This window comes from Phasianus colchicus, chromosome 1, assembly GCF_987193195.1.
Source record: "Phasianus colchicus chromosome 1, bPhaCol1.hap1.1, whole genome shotgun sequence".
Lineage (NCBI taxonomy): Eukaryota > Metazoa > Chordata > Aves > Galliformes > Phasianidae > Phasianus > Phasianus colchicus.
Genome location: NC_143436.1, coordinates 13,476,689 through 13,496,357, shown reverse-complemented (window position 1 = coordinate 13,496,357; position 19,669 = coordinate 13,476,689). Strand labels below are relative to the sequence as shown.

General features: G+C 37.3%; 1 protein-coding gene across 1 annotated transcript in view; it reads right to left on the bottom strand.

The window, feature by feature from the left end:
• Positions 1-19,669, bottom strand: part of FAM185A (family with sequence similarity 185 member A) — a 42,315-nt gene that overhangs the window by 17,038 nt on the left and 5,608 nt on the right. The window contains exons 2-5 of the mRNA XM_031594297.2: positions 18,899-19,008; positions 15,596-15,688; positions 9,189-9,327; positions 3,445-3,486 (exon numbers count right to left, since the gene is read on the bottom strand). Coding sequence (XP_031450157.2) covers positions 3,445-3,486; positions 9,189-9,327; positions 15,596-15,688; positions 18,899-19,008 — 384 coding nt within the window. The remainder of the gene's footprint in view (positions 1-3,444; positions 3,487-9,188; positions 9,328-15,595; positions 15,689-18,898; positions 19,009-19,669) is intronic.

Below are 19,669 nucleotides of genomic sequence, written 5' to 3'. Positions count from 1 at the left end.
AACATTGCTAAATAAGCTGTTCATTGTTTAATTTTTCAGTTGTCCAAAAAAAAAAAAAAACCAACACATTGTTTTTCACATTCAAAGCCCTCTGAAAATAAGATTCTGGTATTCTGCCTCAATGCTAGAGAAGAGAACTACCATATGAGAACACTCTTAAATCAGAAGTCTTAGACACTTCAGCTCATTTTCACATGAGGATCATTCACAAATAGTAGGCAGCTACTCTGCACGTTTTCAAGAAAATTGAAATTCTGCTGTAATTGCTAGGTTTCAGTTCATTTAAGACAGTGAGTCTACCATAGGAAGTCACTGAAGCCTTTTGGTCTTCCAGTATTGGTTGCTGAAGAAAAAAGCTGGCAGAATAATGCCAACGGACACTGACATCCATAAAAGGGTAAAAAACAAAAAGATAAGGGATTTCTTGGATGTTTATATACATTCCTGCTTTCCAGAGTAATCCCCTGCTGCTTATAAAGCAGTGTCAATTTGCCATCAAACCTGTAAGTCATTTCCCCTGAGTTAAACTAATGCCATAAGAATTTTCTCTTTATTTTTTTGAGCTGGTAGGGGAAAATTTGGTCTGGCAGTAGAGTAGAGAATACATAGTCAGACGATAATGGTGACACTGAGGAATAAACAAGTTTTAGCTGGAGTGAACACAAGTCAGCCTTGCACCCTGGCAGAAAAGAAGGCCAACGGTAACCCTGACAGTATGAACTGCACCATAGCCAGTATATCAAGGCAAGGGATTATCTCCGCTTCTACTCACTCAGTACTTGTTAGACCACATCTAGAATACTACATCTAGTTTTAGGGCTCCTGATAAAAGAGAGACATCAATCAACTGGAGAGAATTCAGTGGAGGAACACCAGACAGTCAGGGTCTGAAGTACTTCCCAGGCAGGAGAGGCTGAGTGCTTGTGCAGTCCATTGAACAGGAAGCTTCAGAGCCTGACAGTAGCTCCTTACTATCCACAAGGAAGCAACGAAGATGATGAAGACAGTCCTCAGAATGGAGAATTACAAGAACACAAGAGACAAAAGGCTTAAGCTGAAACATGAAGGATTTCATCTAGATATACGGAAAATCTTTTTCATCCTGAAGGCAATTACGTACTGGAATAGTTTGCCCAGAGAAGCTGTATAGTCTGCATCCTTGGAGATCTTTGAGACTACAAGATAAAGCCCTGAGCAACCTCACAGCCAAAACTGCTTTAAGCACTTGGGTTGGATAAGACAACCTCCAGAGGACCCTTCTAACCTCAGCCATTCTGTGACTGACTTCCTGAAGTCTCTTCCAACCTCAGTTTTTCTATGAACTTACCAAATAAGAGTTTTAAAAGATCAAACGAATTCTTAAAAAAAAAAAAGCAGCCCACTATTTTTCGTAGTTTGGATTTCTAATATTTATTTTAAGTAGTAACATACAGTAGAAGTAAAAACAGTTGCTTCAAATTAAGAAGTCATCCAAAATCCACAGAACGTGCTAGAAGTAAAATGCTTCTAGTGAAGGGTTGGCAAACAATTTGTCAGTGACTAACAAAGCTCATGGTATGGGAAAAGGCATTGTCACTACTTTCATATTTTAACAGTAACAGTGTAGAACACTAGAACATGCTAGATATTTAAAGTTACAGTGAAGTTTGGAGAGAATCTTTAAATATACATATATTTTTACATAAACATCCCAAAATAAAAAAAAATACATAAACTGGATAAAACTAGTCTAAAAACAACAATAAAAATTAGAGTGAAAAACAACATTGGTTTGATGTTTCAATATAGAAGTATATGAGAGATTCCTCAAAATTGTGGGTTTTTTTTTCCCCTTGAATATTTTAAAAATAAATGCAGCATTCTCAACTGTGCTTTACCTATTAAATAAACCTTCCAGAAGAATACATCCTCAAGATCTATCAAGGGTTGTATTTTTCAGTTATCTAGTAAAATATTACTGCAGAGAATTAAATAATTATATACGTATGAAAACTCAACTGAGTATGTCAGAAGATGCAAGTTTTTCTTCCTATTTCTATCAGCAAGTGTCAGCTTGTTGGACAGTCAGAGAGTTATCCTGTGACATTAATTCCTCACGTGCAAAAATTTAGCACTTAAAACTTTACACTTTCAAGTTTTCAGAGTTGAACCACTTAATCTTAAAAGTCATTTGCCTTTAGAACAATTCATACAAAATTAAGGGGGGTAATCCTCTTTAGGATTAGGATTAGAATCCTCTTTAAGTGTAACCAACGTTCTCAGAAATGAAATCTGAGAAATAAAGTTAGTTCAACAATCACAAAGCTTCAAACTGTTTAAGCTGAACCAAGTTAATTATGGGAAAACAATCATCTGTTGGTGGAAAAAACTAGCTCCTGTGTTAAGAAACCTTTAAGCACTCTTCATATTCTATGAGTTTATTTAACTGAAGGAAAAAGAGACTACCAAGCTTGATTTAATTCTGTGGTTTAATGACTAACTCATGAGAATGTGTATTGCATTCATTTTCCAGGAATATTAATATAGATTGCTCAGAAACATAAGAGGACTTGTAACAGGACAGGGTGTCCCTGCAAGATGCTGTGACTGTAATAACCATCACTAGCCTTATTTATACCTTCTATTATTTCAGTTTAACACCAGAGAAATAACAAGAAAATTGTCAAGAAAGTAAGAAACTCTATATATAGAACATCGGGTTCTATGTATCTATATCTATCTATATCAGGTTATTATATATATTATATATATTATATAATATATATATTATATATAGAACCTTATATATTATTATATATATATTATATATAGAACCTGATAGATATAGATATATACACATATACACACATACACACACACACACACACACACACACACACACACACACACTTTCTTAACATAATGCAACTGAAAAGGTGTAACAGTTATTAACTGAGAAGAAATTTAAAACCTACTTTCTACTTCTGGAGGGAAAAGAGTCATCAACGTAGTAGTTTGGAAACACTAGGTTCTCATAAGCTTTTTTCCTACCTCACAATAAATACATCAATGATTAATGTTACATGATATGAAAATTAAACATAGCTAATCACTGATAACAAACATAACCAGAACTAGATTAAAGGCACAGTGATTACACTTGATGCACACTTAGTATTTTCTCATGCCCTTTTGTCCAGTCTTTATCTAAAGATCCTTAGATTCAGTCCAATGCCTGAAGCACAGGGAGTATGGTAGCTTGACTGCAAAGGGCTGTTAGAGCCAACTTTGGAAAATATCTTTCAAATACACACTAGTGAATGCTGCTCTTGAAAATAAAAGGAATAAGAGCAGAAAAATTTGAAGATAAGAAAACTATCTACTTTCTTTTCGCGTGAATGATCATATTTAAAAAGGAAAAGGGAAGAGTGAGAGAAAAAATATTAAAGAGAAAACAAAACGTACCTACTGTGATACTCCCTGTTTTTGTCTCAAGGTTGGTGTTACCTAATAAGGAAAGAAAAAATAAGATTTTAATATTAAAAGTGGATTACTTGACTGGTTTCTCAAATCTTAACAGAGATTAAAGTAATGTGATCTCACAGTGAGATACATGCTTTGCATATAAAAGCAAAAGAGTATAAACCAGTTATATTGCTTCAATACTATGGCTTTACAAACAAAAATCTCAACACATGGGAAGAAAAGAACTGATCGTGGATGAAAAAAACTGGTCTGAGTAAAGAGAAAGAGGCACAGTATTTTTTATTTTATTTATTTATTTATTTAAGTTGGTCAGATGCCCACATCAACACTATAGATTATTCTAGTTGTTTAATAGGATGAATAATAAAATAGTTTCTATTTTCCTTTTTTTCCCTATGTGTTAATATGTATATATCCCTCATCCTCCAACACATGAATTTTTGCTTTATATTCAAAGGTTGTTTAGTCCTAGACAATTGCCTAAAAAAAAAATCACTGAACTTTACCTACTCCCTCCAAACTTACTCTTGTTACATATATAACAACCCACTGACAATGCTCTTCATTGAATTCAGCAAGATCTGAGTGTGCTGTGCAGGCTGGAGAATCAAACAAGAGTGTAGAATGCCTACGACACAGAACAGTCTCTTACTGACCCTGCATTATAGAATCATAGAGTTGCTCACGTTGAAAAAGACCTTAAAGATCATTGAGTCCAACCATAACTTAACCATTCTGCCCAAACTCTAACAACCCTCCGCTAAATCACGTCCCTGAGCACCACATCCAAACAGTTTTTAAACACATCCAGGGATGGTGACTCAACCACCTCCCTGGGGAGCCTATTCCCAGTGCTTATTTTGAACTGGCCCTGGTGTGTAATCAGTAAATCTCAAAATAAACACTCCTTCCACATCACATTAAGCACCAAGAGAACCTGGAAGGATGAGGGATGTACCTCATAACAGCATGAATGGCTCTTCTGCTAACAGTCTAAAAGTTGGTAGAAGCTCTCATATTTCCATTTATGCCATGCATACTGCATCAGAAGAAAAGCTTTAAGTGAAAAAAGTGAACAGTTCACTCTTGCTACTCCCTCATTGTCCCAGAAAGATAACAAACCAAAATGAAAAGCTGATCACAGTAATTTAGTCTTATTTAACAAGGCATAGTATTCACAAAAGTTTCCAGATCCTGATCAAGTTCTGCTCCTCTCTTCCATAATTATACAGTAATTATACAGTCATTAGGGTAGAATGCAGTCATTAGGGTAGAATGCATTCCACTGTATGATCTGTAATGTTTTCTTTAGCAGCCCACAAACTAAAAGCAAGAAAAGAATCCTATCATCAATAGTCTTGAATTCATTGTTTCATGTACATACTCTATAAAATACTGAGCTGTTCTGCAAATTACATTTGAAACAAAACAATTTTTCAGTGGATTTGAAAGAGGCTTGGCTTCATTGTTGAGTTTTTGTTTTGCTTTTTTTTTTTTTAGAGCACACAATAATTACCTCATCCTTCTCCCCATCTTATTATTACTAGTATTTATTTTTATACAATCTCCAAAAAAAAAAACACCCTAGGATTTAATCAACCAGCAACTCCCAGAGATTACACACAATCTGAATATAGCTCTCAGGACTCGTGGATTTGCTGCTGTTTGTTTTTGTGGTTTTCTTTCTCCCTTCTGTTTTGTTAAACAGATCCTTGAAGAACATTAAACATTTAGAAATCAAAATCATATCAATCACAAACATTGCATATGACTAAAATTGCATAACGTACACATATTAGAGTGATAGGCTGATTTCAAACATCTAGCTAGAACAGAAGTTACTTTTAAAGCAGATGGGAGTTTCCTGCTGTGACTACAAATAGTGCAGAGATTTTTAGTCAAATAATTGTCCAGTGTAGACCAACACTTACAATTGAAGTTAGCCATTTATTTTACGGATATATCAAAAGCAAAGAAGGAAAAAGGCAATTACTAGCTTGATTTTAGTGTTCTGTTGAATTCAGTATGGTAGTACAACACTGAGAAGCCTAAGACCTAATAGTTTCAACAGAAAATTGATTACAGTGGCTTAGTGGTTTTTGATTTTTTTTTTTTAAATCTACTGCTTCTGAAGAGCTATCTTTTCTACCACATATGAAAAGCTTCAGACTATAGTTTTGCAAGATAGGGTCAGTGCAAGTCCAAGGAGAAAAAACAGTGTTGAGAATGTAAATAAGGGCGTTACTTTAAATCATGTTATTTCTATTTCTTCTGTTCGTTTCAGTGACTCTCAAGGAGGCTGGGTTATGCTGATGAAGCATGCAAAAGAACAATTAAGAATGCCTACATGCATAACATCCTACCTCTACCTTTATATTTCCTTGCAAGACTGATTCAACTGGGACCATTCATTCCCTTCCCTTCAGCTGTGGCTTAGACTACAGAAACAAACATGTATATTCACTGACATTTCCACGCAAACTGAAATCCTCCATTCTAAGGGCATCTTAAAGAATGTAGTGATGTCAGATCCAAAACATTCTATAAGAGCACATTTCTGGACACTTCATTCTAACTGTCTTATTGAATAAAAGTTGCTTAGCTTTTATGTAAAAAGGTGCAATGACCTGCAAAATCATAGAATTATAAATTGCTTGGGGTTGGAAGGAACCTTAAAGATTGCCTAGTTCCACCTCCCCTGTCATAGACAGAGAAAGCTCCCAATAGACCAGGCTGCTTGAAGCCCCATCCAACCTGGCCTTGTGCACAGCCAAGAATGAGGCATCCATAGTTTCTCTGGGCAGCCTATACCAGTGCTCACAACCTTCATACTGAAGCATTTCTTCCTTGTATTTAATTAAATCTACACTTCCTTACTTGAAAGCCATTACTTCTCGTTCTATCACTACAAACCCCATAATACAGCCCCCCTCCAGTTTTCCTGTGGGCCCCCTTTAGGCAGTGGAAGGCCAATACAAAACCTTCTTAGAATCTTATTTTTTTTCCAGGCTGAACAACCCCAGCTCTCAGCCAGCCTTCATAGGAGAGGTGCTCTAGCCCTCTGATCACCCTCAAAGCCCTTCTCCAGACGTGCTTCAACAGGACTACATCCTTCTTGTGCTGGGGGCCCCAGAGCTGAAGGCAGTAATGCAGGTGGGGTCTCACAAGAGCAGAGCAGAGAGGAAAAATCACCTCCCTCAACCTGCTGTTCACACTTTTGATACAGCCCAGGATATGGTTCACTTTTTGGGCTGTAAACACACTGGTGGGTCATGCTGAGTTTCTCATCAACCAACACCCCCAAACTCTTCTCCTCAGAGCTGCTCCTAACCCATTCTCTAGCCAGCCTGTATTAGAGTTTGGGATTGCCCTTTCCCAGCTGCAGGACCTTGCACTTGCTCATAAGCCTGGCACAGGCTCACCTCTCATGCGAGTCAAGATCCCTCTGGATAGCATCCCTTCCCTGCAGCATGTCAACGACACAACACAGCTTGGTGTTGTCAGCAAACTTGCTAAGGATGCACCCAATCCAACCATCCATCTTGTCAACCAGGATGCTGAACAGTGCAGGTCACAATACCAGCCCTGAGGAACACCATTTGTCATTGGTCTTCTCCTGGACATTTAGCTGTTGATCACAACTCTGAGCACAACCATCCAGCCCAATTCTTATCCACCAAATGGTCCATCTGCCTATTCTGTAATTTTGAGACAGTATCATTCACATACCTCCTAGCACGAGTGAAAATACACACCTTTTCACACAAGCATTTTTATGTTAAATTAAAAGTTATGCTTGTGGCATAACTAAGTAAAATCTGAAATTCTATTTAGATTTTTAATAATTAGAAAAGTACAAACAACAGTTTTGCACTGAAAGAAGGAATGAAATCTCACAGAAATTAAGAGCTAATAAATTAGTAGTCAGGTGATAAAACTACTACTTGTATTCATCCTGCTAATAGAGATACAGATGCTCTGTAAAAAAGCAGTTTTCATTCTCTCCAAAACCACCACATAATTTCAGCATTGTAAGACATACGTAGACATAATACATACTCACTTCGTTTAATAAGAAAAGGCCAAGAGACTTTTGCCTGCTGCTTATTTGTACTATTCTGGTGGTGTATTTTTTTTGTGCATGTGTTTTTTGTGACAAGAAATTATCTTCAGACAATATGCTCATGCCTCCATAATCTGAGGTACTGGAGAACAGAAGTACTGAAGACAGAATCACCATTATGGGATTACTTAAGGTCTATAATACAGAATCACCGTAGTATTTCTTTAGAGTTGTTTGTAGTCTTTCAATTCCTTATTTTAATTCAGTTCAGGCCCTTACAGAGCCAAGGTTTCCACTCAAGCCTGGGCACCAACAGAACTAGGCTTATACAACCCAGGTTTCAGCTACAAGACAGGACTCATGCAGGTCTGTGAAATTTGAGTTGTGTGTGAAAACCATAAACCATTTTTTAAAAGAAACAGTTAAAATACTGTTAGGTGTTGCAGACCCATTTAGTAGATGAAACGAAAATAACTCTGAAGCAATGTTAGAAATATCTTGTATAATTTTGAAACAGTTGAACTTATTTTCACACTGTTCCTTAGTGAAATTACAATGAAGCATCACAAAGGAGGTATGCCATTAACAACAGCTGTTATTTCATCTTTGTATCAAGATAAAAAGCTTCCGGATGTGAGGCATGAACAAGCACACAGAATGATTATTCCATAAAAGCTTAACTGACAGAAGTCAGAAGAAAAAGCAAAAACTAAAACCTCAGCAGCTTATTGGCTAGAAGTACTAGTAGCAGAACAGCCTACATGTTATAAAAATACAACAAAAATTATTATTTCTGCCTATGCATGCTGAAGTGAACTTTACTTAACGGGTTTAGAAAACAATTTTCTGTCTACTATAAATGGACAATGGAGAATCATTTCTGGAACAAGATAACAAAACTGCTAAAAATTGCAGCAAATTGCTTATAAAAATATATAGCTAGAAACTTGAACTTGGATGGCCTGAGTAATTTTCACAGCCTGTATATCTTCCACTTTGCTTTACTTGTTAAACCATCACAACTGCATTGTGGTATAGTCAGGAAACTCCATTAAATTAGAAAAAATAAACATTAGGTTACAACCCTCACTACTGTTTATATCAGAAGACACTCAAATTAATAAATTAAGTTCTAGACAAATGACAATAAAGGGCAGATGGATGAGAGACTCTCTCCTCCATCCCCCTACATAACAAAAGCTGTTACCACTCTGTTACTATACAGTGTCAGTACACACACAGACAGAAAAGAGACTGCTTTATTTTACTCATAGGTAAGGTAGATCTTACAGCTTCCATGAAGATTTGTTATAGAACTTGGCTGTATGTCAAAGATTTTAGCAGAAATATTCTTTTTTTAGTATAATTGTCATTGCTTCTTCGAAAAATATTTTGACCTCATTAGTATATGTTTTATGTTTGTTTCCTGTTTCATGTGTTTTTGAAAAGAATTTTGTAAGCACAAATACAACATACTATGTGGTAAGTTCACTCTCTTCAATTAAGTACCTAGCAAATACGGGATTGCTTTGTTCACGTACCATGCACAGCTGACTATACAGAGATAGACTACAGCATTAGTCCTTTTGTTACTGTGAACATTATGAATACCTTCGAAGCAGATACATTTTTGACAGAATTTCCCTAACTCAGCTCTTACCATGAATACTTCCCAGCAGAATATCACCAGCTACTGAAGAGAGAGATGAAGACTCTGCATAGAGATACTTAGTTTTCAGGAGCCCATCTTCTGTGGATATGTTGATAGATGTTCCCTGCAGCTTCTCTATATTCACACTCTAAGAAATAAAAGTAAAGGAAAACATCATAGCTGTTTGAAAAGGCAAAGTGAAATAACAGCATTAGGAGAAAACAAATGGGCAGCTGTTGCTGCAGAACAAGCAAAGTTCCTCACTACAAATATTTTCATCTAAGAACTCTGACAAACAAGTTGGTAATTCTCTGGTAATTCTTTACAACATTTCTATGAATTGTTGCATTCACCAGACAAGTGAAGAACTGAAATAGATAAATGGAAAGAAAAGATCAATTTATTAAAAAAAAAAAACAACAACTTTGCTTTGAAAATTAGCTCTCATTATTAAAGCTACTACTTTAATGTTCATGCACCATTACGACACTTAAGGCACCGGTAATCAGTTTTCTGGTACCAAATACCAAAACACCCACTGGCTTTCTTGTTAACATAAAAATCTGCACAAAGAGCTGTAATGTGTTCACTCTGTAGGTACAGCTTTAGTGAATGTTTGAGATTACAAAACAGCCACAGCTGCCCTTAGCTGTGGCTAACAATCAGCAAAACCATTCATTTTACCATTCTCTATATTTGTAAGTAAGCCCCAATCTATAAAAAGCCCTAAAAACAAGTGAAAGCATCTGTTTCTTTTCAAGAGAAATGGAGAAAGTGGAGAACATTTAAAAAGTTGTACTGTGGATAAATTTGGGGAATAAAAGGTGATAAGAGTTACCTACATATAAGTAGTCACGTGATATAATCTAAGCCCATTTGAACAGAACAGAATAAGTTGCATTCTCATATGTAACTACCATGTAATTTACCTATTCTTCTTCAGTTAAATTTGGTTCATGATGGAATCATGAGACAGGTCATACTTAAACATTTTGTTGTTACTTCACTTATGCCAAACTGAAGTGAATGGCACAAAATTATTATCACGTGGAATGACATACAGCCTTCTTGGCTGTATGCCAAGGCTGTGCCTTAAGTCAATTGAAATTCATTTTGTCAATTATCATCTTCTGGAAAAAAAAAATCAATACAAAAAAAAAAGTCTGTTGCCCCTTTCCTTGTTATGTTATATATAGAGCATGCTCTGGATGGAGTAAGAGTTATTCTGACAAACAGCAACCAGTATTACACAGATTCCACACAACAGTGTGTTACAAGAGATTAGCTAAAGAAACTGATTTGGCATGGGACTGCATGATAGCTAAATTATACTGTGATCATAGCACTCCATACATAAAAAGCTTTATGGGATCTTTTTCCCTTAAGCAAAGTTACAGAATGGAGTCTTGCAGTAAGACATTTTACATTATATAATACTAGAATAAACAGAATATCTCACATAGTGTAATAAACAGTGTTAATCTGTAAGAAATTCTGATTACAGATGTGTAGTGCTAGAATTATAAATATGTGGCAGCCAGCATCTACAATCCCTGTAGATACTGCTGCTTATAACAATGCTACAGAATCTGAGCATCAACAGCAAACAGAAAATGATATTAAGATGGCATAATTTGAAGCTACAGCAACCTGTTGCTACAGAAGTGACAGCAATTTGAATTTTGACACTTGTAATAAAACTTTAACAATAGAGACATTGAAAAAAATTAATCGCATTCTTCTCACCAAATACTCCGCTATTCCCTTAGTCATTGGCCCTGAGGATGACAAAGTATAAAACAGCTGAGGCACAGACCCAAAGCAACAAGTATAAGGAAAGCCGCTATCGCATCCATAATCAACCATCTAACCTATTCTGAAGAGATTTAAGAACAACTTGCAATGCACAGAACCACTTTTTGCAGAGCCATTCCTGCCATCAACAGGACAAAATTAAGAGCTAGCCATGACTTCTGGAAAAAAAAAAAATTGAAGAAGTCACTCAAAAAGTAATGCCTCCTGTCTATTTCCCAGGAAACTACAACAAAGAGCACAACAACACTGCTTGAGGGAGCAAATTCTCAGCTGAAGAACACTATATTTCAGCACAGTCACCACCATTAGCTATGCATCTTTGCCAGAGATGAACAAGCGCCTATGTTCCTCCCTCATAAAAATCTGCACCAGCAGAGGCGACCCACTGCTTTACAGCTGCTAGGAAAACATTGCCAGGCAGTCATCTTTCATCAGATGGAAGTCAGAAGATGCTGAATTGGACTACAGTCCAGGACAACACAGTCAAGGTTGGCAATGTGTTTCACAGCCTCAAACTGGTATGGAGCATGGCATTCTCTTACTGGAACAGAAAGGCCGTCATCTTCTCTGGCCTTGTTGCAGTTCAATCCGGCAGGCAGCTGAGCACCACGCAGTCATTGGCTCACCCTGCCCCCTCCCAATGTGTTATCAACATTGTTTTTTCCCCTAACACTATTAGCATAGCATCGTACCAGGCACTACAAACTAAAACAAGTCTGCATCAGCTGAAACGAAGACAGGGCTGACTCCAGAATTTCAAGCCTTCAGCTTAGTCAGTGTCACACTATAGTGGTCAGAGTTGATGGTTTATCTGAGTTCCAGGGAATCCAAAAGGATCAACACTTTACTATCCCAAACACACACTGAGGGCCATGGGGAATTCACATGTCACTACTCCACATGTTGCTGTTTTGGCTCCATCTCATAGTGGAGAAACCACATCTCATCACTAGTAATGATGCGATCCATGAAGCTGCTGCCTTCAGCCTTGTATGGTTCAATAGGTCCTGACAAACTTGCAGGTGGTGTTCTTCTTGCTCCTTTGTGAACATTTGTGAGACCCAACACAACCTTCATGATATTTCAACACTGCCACCATCGTTTCCAGCACACGGAAGCAGATATTCAGCTCTGTACACAGTCCCCTGCTTGTAATCCTATTCACGTGGATAAGCTGATCGAGTCGCTCTTCACTTCACAGGGTGACAGCTGTGCATGGCCATCCGGAACATAGCTTGTATTTCATGGTACTGCTATCACTGCTGAAATGCACCACCCACCACCTCACTGTGTTAATACTGTGTTTGGTCTCTGTGGCCAAAAGGGTGCAATTTTATCCACACGGAGGAATTCAATTCCACACCTTTGCTTTGCATGTACTTCCATGTCAGACGCCATTTTGTCAGACTGCCCCTCTGCTGCCATCTGTTGCACAGCAACAACACAGAATATTGGCTGGAAGGTTCAACCTCTACTGCCGCACCACCAACATCCGCCTCTGATGTTGTGGGCCAATGTAAAAAAATAGGAAGTATTACTTTCAGAGCAACCCTCGCGGTTTGGGTGCAAACTGACTGCCCAGTGACAGTCTTGAGCAGGAAAAGGAACGTTGGAAAAGCAAAAAGCTACGTCTATTGCCTAAATATTAATATAGCTAAAACCATAACATAGTAAGGTAAAAACCTTATGGGGCACCTTATTATAAACAAGCTCATTGATCAACTGATGGAACAGTTGCACATATCTTTCTTGAAAATGCAAAGCAATAAGATAAGCAATCTAAGTACATGATAAAAAGAAGTAACTGGATAGCTCTTTACTGAAAAAAGCTACCAATGCAATAAAAATTTGCTTTAAAATAACCTAAGTCTGGGAAAAAAAACCATCAGACTGTTCAAGAGACAAAATATTCTAGATAGGGAAAGCATGGAAAAAAAAAGGTAGGGCTGCTTTTTACTGAGAATATGTTTTCAATCTCAAATTATTCAACTCCTATGATTTTTTGGCAGAACACAGATGTTTGACTCTGTTAAATAAGTGATAGAGGAAAGTCCCTACAGACAGATTAGCTAATGACTCCCCAGTCAAACAGATTTGATTATTTTTGTCCATCGAGCCGCCAGGTTTTCTGAGAAATCTCCCTCCCTTCAGGGTAAAGCCTTGGGAGTTACAGTTACTGACCACATGCTCAAGTTCCATCTGTTTCTTGACCTTTGAAGAAAAAAAAGTCAGCCTATCCTCATAAATCTGGTTGAATATTTTCACACCTGAACATATTTTCAAGACGAAAACTAGCACCTTGCTACGCTAAAATAAGACTAACAACTCCTTCCTCACATATTGTTTTCCTTGGCTTCGCCTTTTTGTGCTATTCTTGGTCAAATATTTTACAAATATCTTCTCTTTTTCCCCACCTTAAGAATATTCTCTCACATGTGTTCAATGTCTTCCACCACATCCTTCCCCTCCCCGGCTCCAGGAGGGCCTGGAAATGCTGACAGAGCCATAGCTACACAATGACTGCAACTGATGGAAGAAACATCTCATACAATCACACATGGGAGACGTAATCTAGGCTGATGATTAACTGAAGTGGCCAAGTGAGAAAAGAAATCCTGATATCCTAAGTATGCAACAATTTTTTTTAAATGAATTCAGTAACACTAACTTAAGTTGTTCCACAGTCACAAATTCTTGTTAAAAATTACTTGTTGCACTCAAGTTACTTCAGTTTTGCAAACAGAAGAGTAACTTCTAATAATATTACTTACTATATAAATATATATGATCACAGATGAGAATTTCAGATTAATATGCATGAAGTTTTTTATTTGTTCAGGACAGCGTGTCTGAGGGGGAAAAAGGGCAGACAAATGATTTTAGGAATTAAAAGCAAAACTATTACACGTACTTCCATGTAGCTTTAGATCTCATTTCCCTACATATTTTGATCAGGACAATTAAGCTGCTATTTGAAATGAACTCCATGGATTCCAATGGCGTAACAAACTAGTTTTAGGGCAAATGACCAGATAGCATGCACCTAATTGAAAGACGACCACCACGCTAGTAGGTTGTGAGGAGCATGAGTCCATGGTGGCCAAAGCACTCTCCAAATAGCATGAAATACTTTCCACTGGTAAGTAAGTATTTCAGTTTTCCAATCCTTTCAACAGAAACCCTCTGTAAGAAAACATAAGATACATTAAGAAGACTAAACTAGTTCTGCCTTCTTCCATTTCCTGTGGTCACCAGTGGCTTAGGATGGAACCTAACTCCACTGATTTAGTAAGAAGGCCCACATGGACTAATAATTGATCTGCACTGATGAGTCCAACAGTGGCAATGACAGAGCACATTGTTGTCAGAACCTACTCATGCTGCTTTATGCTGAGAGGTTTTGCTAGGATGAAATAACATTCATAAAAAAATAGCAGTAGCTCAGCTAGAGCAGCCTTAGGGCTCCTTTCCAGATAACAGGAAGGCTAGCATCCACTGCAGAGAAACACAGGTAATTTAATCTTGGCAGTCTACTTTTCATCAGCAGTTCAGAACAGCTCACAGCTGGCTCTACCTAAGTGAGCACGTGACCACAGAATCCAACTGACCAAGTGTGCAAAAGCATCAAACAGCACCTCAGAGGCAATTCTGGACCGTGAGTTTTTACCAGCTTGGTCTCAATTCTACCCTAAGCTGGAGTTCAGGTAGTTTTCTCTTTCTGATTCCTTTCAGTTCTGCTGGTTTTAAGGGTATTCACTGATTTTGACAAGAGTTCTGCAAGCGACCGAGCTACTTCCAGAACTGGCTCCATGTTTTCACATAGCAATGCTTCAGATTTAATGAATCCTAATGCAACCAGTTGCACAGATATTACAATGGCTTCAATTACAATTCAAGCTGAGCCTAAGAACCAGATCAGGTGTGAAAACATCACATGGGGATCCTAGCTCTGCATTATCCTAAATAATGAAGAATCTACTAGTAGTGGTAAGAAAACCAAATCAGTGTAGTATCAGGCTTGTCTCATGCTGCCATCTGCTGAAAAAAAAGGTTATTTCTCTGAAACTTGCTACTCTCGGGGTTCTTCTCACTGCACATCACAGCAGGATTATGTGTGATTGCTTCCTCTGATGCAAAGAAATGTACAGAACTTTCTACTCTTCAGTTCTTACAAATAATATAATGCCAGAGGTGAAAAGTATGTGCACATGAATAACAACTTGATATGAGACACTACAATAAACTTAGGTGCCTACTGCAGAATCCTTGTGCCTAAACATCAGCTGCCGAAAAAGCTCAAGACTCCACTTTAATTTTGTAGGCCCTCACAGATGTGTTGTATCTGCTAGCCCAGCCTCAAGTGCTGACAGAATGATTGCATGTTCATTACTCCTCTTTCTACAGAGCCTTTTTATAGAACCTTATCCAAATGAAGCATAATATCAGGTAGCGTAGTTAGACAAATATAAGTTAACAGTGAAATGACAATCAGCCAGTGATGATCATTAAATATTCTTCAGTGTATGCCCTTAAAAATGTCATCATTTTGCAACAGACAAGCTGAACAAGTGATTGGTGAGAAAGCCTCAATTCTTACTTACACCTTTCTCTGTTGCATGAATGTCTGTATTTCCATAGAGCGTTCCAAGACCAATCACTTTGCCACCATTGGTTCGTATATTGATTTTATGGCTCTGAAAAAAAATAATTAAATTCACATGGTTAGGACAACCGCAAATTACCTCCTTTTTCAACTTGTATCACAACAACAAACTTACACTGCAAACTTCTATCTCACTGGTTTCTTCTGAACTAACTGCCAGATGCGTTGCTTGCTTCCAAAGCATTCAAATCCAAAAACATCTTTTATTCTAACCAGAAACACAGGTGAAAGAAGGCTGCCAAGTGCAACTTTATTCTCAATGCAGTGTTGCGTTTGTGTTTTTCTGTTTGTTTGTTGGGACTGGCTGCAACCCTCAGTGCTTATGCTTGGAGTAGTTTGTACAGCCATAAATCTGTATGATGTAGTCAAGTGCTAACTAACTTTAGGCCTGCAAATAGAACCAGATCCTGCTGTGTCTTGCTCAAACACACGGTAAAGTTCAATATTTTACAGATATCTGTGTTACTATCTCAGATCTTTCATAAAGAAGCCAAGAAGTCAAAATGCAGTAACCTTTATACTTCTGATGCTGCATAAAATCAGACAAGTAAAAATACCACAAAATACCCTCCCAAAAAAAGGGAAATGTAAGCAAACTACATTCAAACAAGAGAGCTACCACAAATTACAAGACTCTCAGAAAGACTAGAAATTAAAAAGTGGTCTTCAGAGTGGAAAGCAACTATTTTAAGGAGGGAGAAGGAAGAAAAAAAAAAATCACAATTAAGTAATCTAATTGTATTCAGAAACCACAGCTGCTGCAGCTACCTGACTTGTCTCAACAGCAATGCTGCTTTGATTCATTTCACTACTATACTGAATTGGAATATCAATTTAAAAATATTCAGCATTTTTTATTCTATGTACTGGATACACAATTTAACACAGTCCTTCTCATGTGCCAGCATCTCAATTTTCAAATATTTTAATTTCTGTTGTAAAGGACATAATTCCTAATAGACAATATTTGATTTACACTCTATCAATTGACAATCAAACACATCAGAAGTATTCAGGATACTCTGATAAATAAATAATGTTCTGCCTGAAAAAAAACACAATAAATTGCATTAACTAGTTCTTACTGGGAAGCAAAAAGATTTAAGGAAAAAAAGAAAGAAAAAAAAAAGTTCCCACCATGGAATTCATGAATTCTTATTGTTCCTATACATTCTGATGAAATAACTCTATCCATGTGGCAGAATCAGCTCTTGCACTGCACTGAAAAATCCAGCTTGAAGTATTTTCAGAATCTTGGGAAAAAAGCCCATGAGATTAAGAACTCTGTTTTTTAACTACAGAACGTAATTCTTAAACCTACACCAGAAAATTGAGTTACAGCAAACTTATTAGAACTATAATGTTTCTTAAAAATAGTGTTAGACAAAACTGACTGCACACAAAAAGATGTTGTAATCAGAGAATTGCTTGCACATGCAAAAACCAAGATGATTAGTATCATTCAAGATCTTTAACCTGCTACTCCATAGTCAAGAAACCAAGAAGACTGGCAACATCTTCTATAGTAGGAAATGCTGAAGCAACCACAGTAACCAGAACAGGTAATTCAATCAGAATCCACCCTCAACTCACAAGAACTCTTAGGGTAACTAATTGAGAAAGCCTGAATCTTGCAAGCTACTGAAGGTTTATTTAACAAGTACTTCAACTGAAATCCCCAGTTCACTCTTGATTCTTTGCATTTTAAATGATTTCTGCCTTCTGGGACAGGGTTGTTCCTCTCATCTGGGGCCTAAGGGAGCCAAGAAGCTTCCTGTCGCCACCATCACTGCAAACACATACACAGGGAAAGGATTATTCTTTCTACTTGTAGTTTTCCCTCACGTTTTCCTTATTTTCTGAATCAAACAGGCTCAGAGAGCTGATGGAGAAGAAACAGCAACACCAAGCTCCTCTAGACTACAGTGAAGACACAGGAGCAGGCTCAGAAGCCTCATGTTGCCTACTTCAGTGTTCTTTAAAGTTCATTAGCGAGCATCACTTCACTGCTGCTTGAAGTGTCTTAGAAAATAGGACTGTGATTTTTCCATTTTTAAAATTCAACCTTCCTCAAGTCTCTTATCTTTCAAGATATTTGAGAAGAGATGCTCATCACATGTAATAGAATTTTGAGGAAGAACAACTTTCTCCTCAACATTATAAAAACTCTTAGCAATTATGATGATATCCTGTGATTACTACCAATAATACTGGCTAAAATTGCTTTGTTTCTTATATTATGCAGTTTCTCATGGTTTTTTACTAAACTTTTAGAATATCTCTAACATACAGCACTGTTAGCCTGTCAGATTTTAGTTACTTTCAAAGACCAATATGGTCAGTTAGAATCTAGAAGATACAGACAGACTGTAGTTCACTGACTATGGAGTAAGTCTGGCTCTATGGTATACTGAATTACCATGTAAGCTGAACTTCACACAGTGTAGCTACACACTACATAAATACCTCTCATTGTACAGAAAAATATTGAAAGGCTTTTCATATCTCAGAAATATTTAAAGGAATTACTCTAGGGGGAAAATGAAGTAATAAAAATAAAAATAAGATACAATCTTAATTATTCAAGAGAAATTTATTCCAAACAGCACTTATGTTGGATATTCTTCAATTACTTCCACAAAAGCATGTCAGCAAATGTGAAGTTGAAAGATCAAGAAAATCAAGGTCACGGCCATGTCACACACAGTGTTTATCAGTATATTCAGTGGGGTACTTCGGACATGTAATTTCAATTTCAAGTTATACATTAATCTAAGGAGTTTCAATAGCACTGAGACATCAGAATTAAGAAAATAATATCCCACAGGAAAAAAAAAAGAAATGAGGCATACAGTGAAGTACCTCATAATGCCATCTAAGCAAACATAACTATTAGGTCTGCTGTTCAAAGAAGGGAATTCCCAGCAATTTTATTTTGGAGGGACAGTACAGCAGGGGAGGAGCAGAGCAGAAATGAGGTTCACTGCTTCCACTGTTTCAGCAGCTTTCAGCTATCAAAGGTGCCCGGACTTCTTACTTCATGTTATTCAGAGTCATTGACTTAGTGTTGTAATGGTATGCAATAGATGAAGGCACAGTGCTACCCACACGCAGTAATACTTAGAATTTCTCACCATGGTATTTCTCACTCATAGAGCTGGCATTCAGTACTTTGTTATACCACACTCCATCACACAATACCTTTTGAAACACTGATGGCATAGGGAAGAGTTCATCATACCTTTATTGACTGCAAGACACTAGTCCCCTTCTCAGTTTCTATTCTGCAGTTATCACATTCCATTTTCTGAACCTTCACACAGCCTGTTCCTGATGTTTTGATATCCAAATCTAGAATTAAAAGAGTTTTATTAGCAATAGAAAGGTAAGAATCAGATCTGTTAAATACAGCATTTGATCACAATACAGAGTAACTATACACAGTAGGATAAAGATAGTAGCTGCTTTAATATAAAGAATCTAATAGCTAAGTTCAGCCATCCTTTCAACTGTACAACTAACTACTATCAGCAACCAATAGTGAAGACTGGCTGAACATTACAAGAGGCAGAGTGACCAGCAAGGAATCAGTAGTGTGTGGCCCATTAGTGAAGCTAGAATTTCACATACATGAACACATACACAAAAAACACACATTCCCACACTCCAAACTACCGTATAGCCATGCTCATCACCATATTTACTAACAATTCTACCCGGACATGGGTAATTTTGGGATGGGAAGGCTGACAAGTTGTTCAAGACCATACATAGAGTAACAGAACTCAACTGCAGATGCTGTATTTGTAATGTTAGTCTTCTTAAACCCATATTGCTTCAACAGCATAACATAAAAACAGGTATAGAAGAGTTCACATGCATCATTCTTCCCTAGTCTTCTGGAAGGCCTGCCTTATCCTCCTGGCATGACAGAGCCTGAATCACCTTACCTTACTAATGTTCATTGGCTCTCATAAAGAAAAGTTCCCGAGTCTCGTACATAATCCGATTA